The sequence below is a fragment of the Cheilinus undulatus genome, linkage group 1 (genome assembly GCF_018320785.1).
Source record: "Cheilinus undulatus linkage group 1, ASM1832078v1, whole genome shotgun sequence".
Classification (NCBI taxonomy): Eukaryota; Metazoa; Chordata; class Actinopteri; order Labriformes; family Labridae; genus Cheilinus; species Cheilinus undulatus.
Window position 1 is genome coordinate 48,184,576 of NC_054865.1, and position 13,614 is coordinate 48,198,189.

Genomic DNA, 13,614 nt, shown 5'->3' on the forward strand with positions numbered 1-13,614 from the left:
CCACAATGTTTCCTGAAAAATCCACGTAAATTCCTGAAAAATGCCAAGCAAACTCCCCCTGAAATTCCTTATCTAATTTCTAAAATTCACTCTGCAAAATTCCATGAAAATGATAGAAAATTCCCACCAAATCCAGACGAATGTCCTAAAATTTCAATGAATATTCTTGAAAATTTCAAAGCTCCCCGTCATTCCCAATAAAATCCCCCAAAATGTACAAATACATTCCCAGATTTTCATGAAAATATCAAAAAAGTTTAAAGCCTATTCCATGAAAAAATTGAAATCAAATTCCCCAAATTAAAATTTACTTGGCTGCATGGCAATGCAGAGGTTAGCTCAGTTGCCTCTCAGCAAAAAGGTTCCTGGTTTGCTTTCCAGTCAAGTCCTTTCTGCACAGAGTTTTCATGTTCATGGGCTCTTCAGGTTCTCCGGTTTCCTCCCACACACCAAAAACATGCTCGTTAGGATAATTGATGACTCTAAATTGGCCATAGGTGTGATTATGAGTGTGCCTGGTTGTTCGTCTCCCTATGTCAGCCCTGTGATTGAATGGCAACCAGTCCAGGGTGTACCCTGCCTCTCACCCAATAAGAACTGGGACAGGCTCCATTCCCCCACAACCCCTAATGGGATGAGCAGTGTAGAAAATGATGGATGGACAAATACACTTTCCAAATGTCATGAAATGACCAAGCATCATAACAGTATGCTCGTCTGGTTCTCTGGAGCTCATAACACCTGATCTAATGACTGGCTTACACGCCAGGTTTCTGGAGCTCGGTAGATCTGCTTTCAGGGTCTTTGCACTATCTGCTTGGAGCTCATTACTGAGCACTTTTAAAACCAATGAACTTCTTTCTTTGGGTATTTTTAGATCATTGATTGTTAAATTATCCTCTGATTCCACTTGTTTTACTTGACTTTGATGTTCCATTTCTTTCTTTTAAACTTTTTACTTTACTTTTAATTTTTCAAAATACGTTTGATATATTTTATATTTTATGTAGTTTATCGTGCTTTTTAGGAGTCTGAAATAAAGATTATGTGCCCCAAAATCCCATTAAAAAAACCTTCCAATTAAACTCACCAAAATATATAGACAAATCCCCCAAATTTCCATGAAAATACTGGAAAATTTCGATGCAAATTCCCCAAAATATCCAAACAATTTCCCTAAAATTTGCATTAAAATTCCTGAGAATTTCATTGCAATTCTTTTGACATTTCAAGCAAATTTGTTTAACTTTAATGGACATCCTGGACAATTATCTTCAAAATTCTTATAGCAGAAGTTATTGCTATGTTGTCGGACAGCCAAAATGTAATGTTCTGAGATGTACATGCAGTGTCGGAGGAGGTTAGAAATGAAAACTCAGCACTAGATCCAGACAAATAGGACCATTTTGACAGGCCAGATACGTGCTCATTTGGAGAAAAACTATGGAGAAATCTATCGTGGTGTCAAAAAATTTGAGCTACCCTGTGGAATAACGTTGCTGGTTTGAAAGCTTGCAGTAACTCGCATGACATGCAAATAAATTGCACAAAAAAACATTTAATTTTTGTAGTCTTACCTGTGATGCTAGCATTTTTCCTGATGTTTTTTCTCATGACTTTTCCAACTTTGGTTTGGAGTATTTGTATTTGGACTGATGAAGCTTTGTGTGTATTTTTGTTAAATAGAGTGTTCATTGTATCTCTATATGGCTCTTCAACCTTTTCAGTTTAAATTGGTAACTCGTGTTATGCTATTTGATTAACTGAGATTAACTTGAAATTTTGTAATTAATTGCATTAGATTTTTTTTAAACATATTCTCACGGAACTGAAATATGATTTACCATTCTCCTTCTTAGGAACAAAATATACCTGTGTTTTTAACAGTCAGAACTGTTGAATCCTGATTGAAAGTTAATCCTGATTGGTGCAGCAGCAGCGCTCTGCGACCCTCAGTGTGACTCTGTAGTCAAAGATACATCCCTCCTGGCAGTTGTGGAGAGCATGAAATAAGCTGAAGAAGAAGAGCTGATCAGTGTGTAGGGATAAAGGGAGTGAAGCGGGACCGGCGCCGTCAGTCGTGTCTGTCATTGCTCAGTAGATTATAGCCTGAGGTTCACAGCCTGAGCTGAATGATGATCTCTTCATTTTCTATGTGCCCTTCTAATGAATGTCTCCCAGCGGAGCAGCCAATCAGGGCACACCAGAGGGTGATGGTGGGCAGAGGGTGGGTCAAAGGGTTAACATGCTTCCTCAATCAGACTTTTGATTTAGTTTTGTGATCGTGATTATTCTGTTCCCTTCAGCTAAACTACGCAGAGTCCAGGCTGACCCAGCTGGAGGGCTGTCACTGTGAGAGGACCTGCAGCGCCAACGGTCTGGTCTACAGGGATAAAGAGCTGTGGGTGGAGCCGGAGAACTGCAGGAACTGTGCTTGCAAGGTAAGCATCATTATTACCTGTGCCATTGAGGAGTGAGCAAATGGCTATGAACAGGTAAAACAATGTGTTATGTTGAGTTGCAATTACTGTTTTTCTTACTGACATATGTAGTGCTTCCTTCTTTTAACCAGATCCCCTAACCATTTTAGGAAATGTAACAACTTCGGGGCTCATCCAGGATTCAAAAGGAGATTCAGAATTTGTCCGTAACCTTGTTTCTTTGTGTTTAAAGTTATCTAGAGTGACTATCGACAAAATTCTTGTGTGGGATGCTTACTTTCAAACCCTACTGGGGCAAGTGTTGTTCAGCTGTAGTAAGTGTAAACAACATTAAAGCTTACCAGACTGCCAAAAACCATGTCAAAGTCACTTAAACCACCTCCAATTTCCACTGCTTGGTTTGAAATGTACTTTGTCTTGACCACATCTACATGCCTAAATGTATTGATTGCTTCCACATGATTAGCTGATTAGATAATTGTCTCAATGAGCAGTTCAACAGTTGATTAATGAGTGTATATACATGTTTCATCAAACTGGGTGTGTGCTCTGTGTGCCATAGAGTGTTATCAAAGGATTTCTTTCCAAAGACGCCACATTGAAACTCCTGATGTTTTTATTTTTAGAAGGCTTGATTATTGCAACTTACAGGTCTGACAAAAATCAGACAGCTGCAGCTCACTCAGAACATCACAGACAACACCAACAAAGTAGAGCACATTACACCAGTCCTTAGATCTCTACAGCTGCTTCCTGTGAATCAAATGATAGTTTTCAAGTCCAGCCATTAGTATATAAATTAATTAATGTTTGTTTAAATTAATAAATTGTTAAATAGTCAATTTGTCTTGTTTCTTCAAACATCAATCATCCAATCCACCAAACACCAAACAAGAGTCAATGGCAGAATAAGCTGTTGGGCATTGGCAGAGAAGATTTGGCACATTTTTAATGGGGCAACCCTCATACTCAGCTCTGCTGCTCATCCCACAAATGCATGTTCCTTGCAAATGTGGCATCATTTAAAAGGGTAATAAACAGGCTTTCCAACTTTCCAAATTTATTGCCAAGAAGCATTGTTACAACAAAGAAATAATGAACCAAACACAAAATTCCTCACTTTTTGTTTTATGTTTACTAGACTGATATGAAACACTGTCAGATGAATCACTTGTGTGATTTATCAGCTGATATGAAGTGCTGTCAGATTATCATGGCAGGTTGAAATATCCTTCAGTTGAAAAGTTGGAAGCCATGGTGAGATGAAGATGGCCAAATGGCTTAACTTATATGGCCCTTCATTTTTCTTTTGAATAAAATACTTCTCAAAGTATGCTACATTCTAGGCAGGCCAACTTTTTCACTAATTATTTGAGATACAATTTTTGTCCTGTTTTTGTCTCAGTGATTCCCCAAACTCATACTCCAACATAGTAACTGGCAAAAACTGGTTTCATGTTGGCAAACATCTGCTAAAACTGTGCTGGGGTTGGAAAGGAGTGGGAGGTAGAGGAGAAGCAGGGAGAGAGAAGAAGGGGGTGCAGTGAGGGGGACCAGAGAAACAACAAAACAAATGGAAGACAAATTTATGACTGTCATGGCCATGAAAATATCTCCCATTTTGTAGGATAAAGCAATAACAACACTAATGATAATGACAATATGTGAATATGTGCCATATGGTCTGAAGGCCTTGATGACTATTGAGTTTTACCTTCCTGTCACATGCTCACTTCCTGGTCTTTCCTAGTCAAAACTGGTCCTCTTTAATAATCAATCAAAAGGAACTAGTTAAGGTGGTCTGGGCATCTAATTATAATACCCCCTGGGCACATCCAAGTGGGAGGAAACCTTTGGGTAGACCCAGGACATGCTGGAGGGATTATACATCCTGGGAACCCCTTGGTGATCCCTTTGGAAGAGTTGGAAAATGTAACTGGGAAGAGGTACAGTGCTTAACAAATTTATTAAACCACCTGTCTCAGAGACCATCCAGCATCATGAAGTGCTTTAATGCGACTCTTTCATTTTCAGCGGGCTCTCCACGTTTTTCCATTTTGAACAGGAATGAGGAATTTCAAACTGAATTCACCTTTTTAAACCCAAATTTGAGCCAGCTCACTGGGCTTCACTGAGAAGTCAGAAATTAATCAAGCATAACATTCAAACACTAAAACTAATTTTTCTGTTCAGGAATGCAAGTAAATAACTATAATTTGACATATTAATCAAGAAATATTAATGTGCTTTACTATTTTTTCAGGTTTTTTTTTTTTTTTTGTAAATCAGTAAATTTGAAAATTCATGGATAACAATAATAATTATATTTTAGCATTAAAAATGTCATTTGGGTTAAAAAGCTTCTACATATTGGTGTATTAACTATTGCAGAAATATAAAAAATGATTTTGGTTCTACCAGTTTTTACCAATGCTGTTAATTTAGGGCAGCTGTGGCATAAACCTTACTTTGGGTGGTGGTCTAATAAATTTGTTAAGCACTGTATATCTGGCTTGACTTGCTTAGGCCTGCTAGAACCGTGACCTGGCCCTGGATTAGTGGAAGAAAATGAATGGAAGGATAATAAATACAAATGAAATCATAGGAAAAACAGTAAGAGGAAGTGGGGACACTTGAAATGCAAATGATATAATTTCTACTAACTTCATCACAGGCAGTGAATGCATTACAGCACAGCAGGATCTGTACAGGTTTTTTTTTTTTGAAGCAGAGTCATTAAAGCCGTTATTTCCTCCACTCCTCCTCACACTTAGCTCTTTTAGCTTGCCTTCCCATCAGACCTCCCTCTCTCCCAGCCCCTGCATTGCCCCCTGCCTCCCTCCCACCCCCTAATAAGCCTCCCTGCCTGCACTCATACATATGAACTAGACTTGGAAAATTGTTGAATCAGGCCAGCGCGGGGCCCTTGGGAATTAGACTTGCTGCATCATTGCACATCAAGCACAGGGTGGAGTTTAGTCAGTCTGATTTCCTCCTGCGGACATGCCATTAACTGATAACCGCGGCGTCCTGGGGGAATCATTTCAGATGAGTCATGAAATGAAGAGGCGCACGCTGAGAGAGATATCAGCCTCAAAAATGAAAGCAGTCCTTCAGGGCTTGGATAACTACCTGCCATCAGCAGGCCGCTCAGTTTTACTATCTGCCATCCGGAGCTCAGTGATGAATCTATTATCTGATGGCTTGCTATAATTTGTTTCTGTTTCATTTGTAAATAGGAGAGCTGTCTGTTTCAGATTGCAATTTTGAGAGGGGGATTCTGCACAATTTGGGTGTAATTGCATGATGGAAAAACATTCTGTGTGCTGCTTAGCGTAAAGGCATAGTGAATATTCTAAATGTTTTGCAAAAGAGACAGAAAGATTCCAAACAGAAAAAGAGACATTGATGGAACTAGGAGACATCTCCAGGATGGTTTTCTCGTAGCGGCACAGGCTAAATCTTTACTCTCACAGTAAATGCTTCCAATATTTGCATGTTTTAGGTGAAACATAAAGTTAAAAGATAATCATCTCTTCCAGAACGGTGTGGTGGAGTGTCGCCGGATCTTCTGTCCTCCGGCAAACTGCTCAGAGGACTCGCTGCCTGTTCATGTCGACGGGACCTGCTGCAAGAAGTGCAGACGTAAGTATCAGAAGCACGCATTTAGATCAAGCAGGAAGAAGAGGAAATGTTCACCACCAAACCTGTGAAAGCTCTTCACAGCTACAAAATTTCATCTCACACCCCACAAATAGGCCCAGGTCAAATTAGCTGCCAACATCGCAGCTCATTTGTTCCTCTGCCAAGCAGGGTAGAGGCCAATGATGATGTAAATTAGTTAAAAATATCTCATTATTTTTATCCATTTCTCAGCCTGTGAGCAGTTTAAACCACTTCTTGGTTTATTTTTGTCTCTTTAAACCAGTTTAGAGTTGATAATCTTCTAATTCTTCTAATGCTGCTTTCTTAAAATCAATGGTTCTGTTTAGTCCTTCTCAGTAAAGATTAATCAAATTCCATATGGTGTTATTATATCTTTTTATGTTTTTTATGATCTAGAAAAACATCAAGCTATCACTTCATAAATGGTGCTTTTTTTATACAATTTGGAAAATAGTGGGTTTTGCAGAAATTTAACTCCTGTTAATTTGACTAATGAAGGGATAAGATTAATTTTCCTCCCTCCTGCTCTCATCATCCAATGGGACCAAACTTTTTCATAGTACTTTTTGAGCTTTTGGACCTTGACTTGAAAGGTCATTTTTAGAGAGATGGGTAATATGTAGAGAGAGGGGAATGATGAGCATTAAGCAGCGTTAGGCTGGGGGCTGGATGTTGGCTTTCATGTGGAGTTTTTTGCAAACTCCAAGTGGGCTTTCATGTGGGCCTTATGGTGGCCCGTGGATTGAGACATGAAGCATGATGCAGACAGTGTCCCAGTGTCTGATCATAGACTTTAAATAAAGATGAATCAGAGCAGTAGACATGCAGACAAATGAGCAGGTTTTATTTTTTATTCAATGGAATTTAGTAGCTGTATATTCCTGTAAGTATAAAGTGCATTCAGTTTTATTATGTTGCAGCCTGTTGCTACAATAGTTTGAATTCATTATGTCTCTCCTTAGTCTACACTCAGTACCCCATCATGACAAAGTCAAAACAGAACTTTAGATTTTTTCTGCAAATTTACTAGAATGACATATTGACACAAGTATTCAGACTCTTTACTTAGTTGAAGCACCTTTGGCAGCAATTACTCTTTGAGTTTTTGAATTTGATGCAACAAGCTTTGCACTCCTGGATATAAGTACCTTCTCCCAATCTTCTCTACAAATCCTCTCAAGCTTAGTCAGGTTGGACGGGGGACGTCAATGGACAGCCACCTTCAGGTCTCAACCGGTCTTGGCTGTGTACCGAGGGTCTTTGTCATATTGGAAGGTAAACCTTCGGCCCAGTCTTAGGGTCTGAGTGCTGTGGAACAGGCTTTCATTGAGGATATCTCTGTACTTTGCTGCATTCAGCTTTCCCTCAACCCTGACCAGTCTCTCAGTCCCTGCTGCTGAGAAACATCCCCACTGCATGATGCTGCCACCGCCATGCTTCACTGTTGCACGGGTGATGAGCGGTGCCTGGTTTCCTCCAGACTTAAGACTTGAGGCCAGATAGTTCAATCTTAGTGTCATTGGACCAGAGAGAAGAGTCCTTAAGGTGCTTTTTTTGCAAGCTCCACATTGGCTTTCATGCATTTTGCAATGAGGAGAGGCTTCTGTCTAATCACTCTGCCATAAAGTCCAGATTTGTAGAGGGCTGCAGTGATGGTTGTCCTTCTGGAACTTTCTCCCATCTCCACACGGACTCTCTGAAGCTCAGTCAGAGTGACCATGGGATTCTTGGCCCCCACTCTTACCAAAGTCCTTCTCTGTTGCTCGGTTTAGGGAGGCGTCAAGATGTAGAAACATTTCAGCAAAGATCCAGAGAAATGGGAGAAGCCTGAGCTAAATTCCAAGTGTTTTTTTGCGGGTGGTTTGAATACTTAAGTCGATGTGATATTTTATTTTATTTATTTATTTATTTAGTTTTAATTTTTGATGAACTTGCAAAAGTGTCTGAAATTCTGTGCTCACTTTGACATGATGGGTGAAGAGTGAGATTTAATTAGCTTAATAATGGAATTTTCTGTTGTGTGTTAGCAACAAGCTAATGAACAATGATGGCAAACACGCAAATTTGCTGCCCTCCTGGGAAATCATGCACCAGCCACCAGTGGTCGGCTTGAATCTTCAGAGTTCAGAGGATTAAATGATCAACAGTAGCATTAGGTCATGTAGCCAATACAGTCGTCTTTCCATTGCAGAGACACACAGAGGGTTAACGTTCCTTTTGCACCGTGAAACCAGAATAAAACGATCCATAAGAGCAAAGATCACAGTTGTAAGATGTTCATGGAGGCTGAAATAGAAGCTCTGTTTCTATTATAAAGCATATGGGGGTTTGGTAACTGCTCACAGACCAACGGACAAGCGTGTCTGTGTTTCCATACAGCAAAAACACTGAATCCCTGAAGTATAGTTTGTCTTTGAATAATGCCAACCCTCCTCTGCCTCCCCTCCATCCCCCTTCTCACTCCTCCTTCCTCCTCTTCCTCCCCTGTGAACATCAGAGGTCTGGCAGAGAAGAACGCTGGAGCCGAGCGCTCCAGAGCTGCGACTGTGCGCTCAGCAAGTCCTGCCCCCCGGAGAGGAGAAAAGCAGGACTTCATATCATATGCTTCATTTTCTATTTCTGTTATTGCCAGAGGAATATGCAGAAGGGTCTCTCCTCTGTTGTATTCTTAATGCGCTGTTACACTTCCTCTCCGCTTATGCACACTCGCCTAGAACAACTTTGTTTCCAACAGAATTAAATATGCAGAACTTGAGGCTGGAAACTTTTTTCCCTTCGCAGGCAATTTCAAAGCATTTTTCTTATTGTTAAAAGTACCATTGGAGCTGATATTAGCCAAGGGATTATTCTATTTCTGGTGTTTCATAGTAACTGTACTTAATAGTGTTACTGAAGTGCTCTATTTTTCTGCCCACAGCAAAATGTACCTACATGGGCCAGACCTTTTCTGAAGGCCAGCGCTTTTTATCCCGGAGCTGCAGGGAATGCAAGGTAACACTTACCCTCTCTGACACTTAGCCTCTACCCTGCAAGCAGACCGCCATGCACCATACCTTTTTCCTCTGTTTAAATGTATAATACCTCTGTGTGGTGGTCTGCTTATTCAATTAGCAGGCAGGCCTTATTAGTTTTCCTCCCTCCCTCTATCTGTTCAATCTGCCCTTTCTTTCTCTCTCTCTCTCTGTCTCTCTCTCTCTCTCTAATTGCAAGATAGCCAGGTAATTAGAATAACTTATGAACACTGCAACACAAAAGGCTGCTTTGAATTGTGGCTTCATCACTGCATGGGTTATAATTAAACTCATTATTCCAGTTCAGCATAGAACAGAGGTGAGCTTTCTTCACCGAGAAACCATTCATCTTAAAGGACACCGTTTTAAGGGGAAAATTAGTGTTTTATGCATGTAATTGCTTACAACGAGCCACACAGTGGATTCCTGGACTCATTAGGAGCCCTCAGGCATCTTTAAACATTATTATAGTGTTGGTAAGCTTTGTTACAACCATTTACAGACAACCCTTTACTCCAAGAAATGAGCACTGCTAAAGGGCCAATTTATGGACAAGACTTTTGTTGTTCAATGTTTAAATGTGAACAAGCCAGAGGTCACTAGTGCTTGTGTTTGGCATCAGAAAACACTATGAGGACATGGTTTGCTTGATTTCATAGAGTGATATTAGTGTGTCACATCACCTTTTCTGCTAACAACACTCATTGTCGAAGTACTGAAGTAGGGTTGTCCTGATTCCAATACCAGAATTGGAATTGTGTCTGATACTGCTTAAAATGCAGATATTGGTATCGAGGAGTACACAAGTCTATGTACCTGTTCAACACTGTTTGGTTTATCTTTAAATTTGGTTTTTTTAGTGATGCTAAATGTAAGCGCTATAAAATGCCAGGAAATGCTGCATTCATGATCTACCATTTTTAGAGCAGCAAAGAAGAACCAAAGGACCCACTGCAGCAGCAAAGAATGGTGGTTGCACATCATTTTTTCGCTGAATGTGATCCTTAAAATGCCATCCAGTTTATTAAAAGTTAAATAACTTGAACCATTAATCATTTCCTATTACTTGTTTTTTTTTTACTTGAAGCTTGCCGTTGTGCCTCCCATTGGCTCCATTGATGCCTTTGACTTAAATGATTAAATTCTCACTAGTAAACCTGATATTGAATGCCTTTTTATCCATTTTAATCTAATTGCAGCTTGCTTAAATGCTAACTGTCACATTGTTTACCCTTTGTGAGGGTCTGTCAGCCAATGGCAGGCTGTTCTGTAATCACTTCTTGATGTCCAAGCATAATGAGAGCGATAGAGCATGTGATGCATCCCCCTGTGTTATTGTTATTTTAATATTTAGCAGTGAAACTCAATAATCAGCAGAAAAACAACTTTAGGGTCACAGAGATGCTGAACATCATGATTCTATTTGTTGAGCCATGTGCTGAGTTCGGAAGTCAAGGCAGGTGAGCAAATATGTAACTATGTAACTCTAAGTATTAATGGTGCCCTTGCAGATGTAGAAGTGACCCATGCCATGGACACTGATACATCCCACATCACCACAGATGCTGTTTTTTTAACTTTGCATTGATAACAATCTGGATGGTCCTTTTCTCTTATGTCCAGACAACTCGATGCCCCCCCCCCAAAAAAAAAAAAAAAAAAAAATACAATTTAAAATGTGAGCTTGTCAGAGCAAAGTAAACTTTTCCATTTTAGGTCACCCAGAGCTTGGGTCCAGAGAAGTCAGCAGTGAATCTAAATTCTTTTGATATATGGCTTTGATTTTGCATGGAAGAGTCTTAGGGTGCTTTCACACCTAACCTATTTGGTTTGATTTAAATGAATTTGAGTTCATTTTCAGTGTTAGTTCAGTTCTTTTGCACTGGTGTGAAAGCTGACACTGAACTCTAGTGCGGACCAGACAACTGGACCGAGACTGCTTGAAAAGACGGGTCTTGGTCCCCTTCTGTTCACACTCTGATGTAATTTGTTTGTAGTGAGAACACGACCCGACCTTGATCCAGCCTAACTCAGGAAATACTAAGCAGTCAGTCCTTCCCAACTTTTTTGGAACATGCTGTTGGCACAAGATGCAGAATAGGTGTATATCTTCATAAAACAATAAAGTTTATCAGTATTAACATAAGTATTTTGTCTCTGTGCTGTATTCAGATGAGTATAGGTTGGAATGGATATGAAAATCTCAATCTTTAACTTTTTATTCACTTCCCGACAAGTTATATTTGGGCACTATTTATTTATTTATTTATTTTTAAATTACTAGACTACTAGACTGAGACAGAACTTTTTAATCACACTGAAAGTTGTGATTTTCTGACTTAATTATCGGATCAGTGACTATGAAAGGATCGTTCTCTAAAACAGCTGATAAATCTGTTTGTGCACAAGCTGGATTTCTGAACCTTTTAACTAAAACAGACAGAGGCTTAATAATCATGTTTCTGTTTGTCATGTTTTTGTTCTTAAAATTAACTTTTTTGATCTTTACAAAGCAGCTTCTTTGATAAGAGGCTTTGAGCCAACAACAAATGCAACTGTAATGGATTAACTGAAAGATTAATTTATGATGAAAATAGTAATTCTCAATTTTTAATGAGAAATAACTGAACTAACAGAAGCCTCACCATACAAAGCGACTGTACTATTAAAAGATCAAACAAGGACAGTTAATTGGTTCCTAGAAAACTTTGAAGAAGGAATAGTCTCTGAGATTTGAGCAGGTTTCAGACTCAGAGAGGACCACCAAAGCTGTAACAGTAACAGCCAGGCCTCAGAGGGAAGATGATACAAGGTACTATCTGCCTTTGGTGGTTCATATCTGTCCCTTACCTGCTGTCTGCATTCATACCCAGCATGAGGATGTGAGCAGCCTTTACTGTCAACCTCCTCATTCAGTCAGGGGACTTAATATCAAAGGGTTTAATGGGTTTTTAAAGCTGTGATGGTGATATTAAGATTTCAAGGTTCAGAATAGCTAAATGCAGCCTCACACATGAACCTTCATATGAGGTTCGAGAGCTTGTAAACATTAATAAAACATAAAAGATATGAACAAGATTAAATAAAATTAATTTACAGGGTTAGAGTACCATGAGTACCATTCAAACATCTTCTAAATGCAATAATGACCTTCAAACATGATTCACTTATTGACAGAAGGGCAGCTGTTGGATACGGCATTTTAGAGATGTAATCAACAAGTTTTATGACATCTATACCTGAGAAAACAAAGTGCCATCATTTAAGTTTAAAAGGTTCAGTGCTGCTTTTCTGCTTTTGAACAGAAACTAAACATGTCCATCTACCTCTCAGTGGATATCTTGAACAGTTGAACCATTACTAGCTGTATTTTTCCTTCCTATTGACTTTTTACACCTTAAAACTTATAGTGCCTTCAGAAAGTATTCACACACCCTTAATTTTTTTACATTTATTTTCTTGTGCCGCAGCCTGATGCTACAATCATTTAAATCATCTGACAAAGTCAAACTGAATTTTGTAATTATTTTCTTTTTCAGATTTATAAAAGATAAAAAATGAAATATCACATTGGCATGAGTATTCAGACTCTTTGCAAAACACTTGAAATTTAGCTCAGGTTCCTCTCATTTCTCTGATCTTTGCTGAGATATTTATACACATTGATTGGAGTTCACCTGTGCTAAATTTAGGTGATTGGACATGATATGGAAAGGCACACACCTCTCGTCTTTAGAAGGCCTCACAGCTGACAATGCATATGAGAGTAAAAACCAAGCCACAAGGTCAAAGGAACTGCCTGCAGAGCTCAGAGACAGGAGTGATGCAAGGCACAGATCTGGGGAAGGCTAGAAAAAAATGATGTTGCACTGAAGGTTTCCAAGAGCACAGTAGCCTCCATATTTCTCAAATGGAAGAGGTTTGGCACATCCAGGACTCTTCTGAGCTGGTTGCCTGGCCAAACTGAGCAATCGGGGAGAAGGGTCTTAGTAGTAAAGGTGACCAAGAACCCCATGGTCACTCTGACTGAGCTCCAGAGATCCCATGTGGAGATGGGACAATGTTCTAAAAGGACAACCACTGCTGCAGCACACCACCAATCTGGGATTTATGACAGAGTGACTCAACGGAAACATCTCATCAGTGAAAAACACATGAAAGCCAACTTGGAGTTTGCAATAAAAAGCACCTGAAGGACTCACATAATATGAAACACAAGGTTTTCTTGTCTGATGAAACCAAGATTGGCCATGACCTGCTCAATACCATCCCAACGGTGAAGCAGGGTGGTGGCAGCATCATGCTGTGCGGGTGTTTTTCAGCAGGAGTGTCTGGGAGACTGGTCAGGGTTGAAGGAAAGATGAATGCAAAGTACAAATATATCCTCAATGAAAACATTTTCCACTTCATATAGCTCTGTTTATATTTTTTTGATATATATATCTTATTGCACTGCAACCACTTTGTTTACTCTGTATTGGTCCATTTCACATTAC

General features: G+C 39.5%; 1 protein-coding gene across 1 annotated transcript in view; it reads left to right on the forward strand.

Annotated features, from left to right (window-relative positions):
- LOC121512191 (protein kinase C-binding protein NELL1-like) overlaps positions 1 to 13,614 on the forward strand; it is a 419,636-nt gene that overhangs the window by 169,532 nt on the left and 236,490 nt on the right. Inside the window, exons 8-10 of the mRNA XM_041791349.1 lie at positions 2,307 to 2,441; positions 5,984 to 6,086; positions 9,025 to 9,098. Of these exons, the coding sequence (XP_041647283.1) occupies positions 2,307 to 2,441; positions 5,984 to 6,086; positions 9,025 to 9,098 (312 nt within the window). The remainder of the gene's footprint in view (positions 1 to 2,306; positions 2,442 to 5,983; positions 6,087 to 9,024; positions 9,099 to 13,614) is intronic.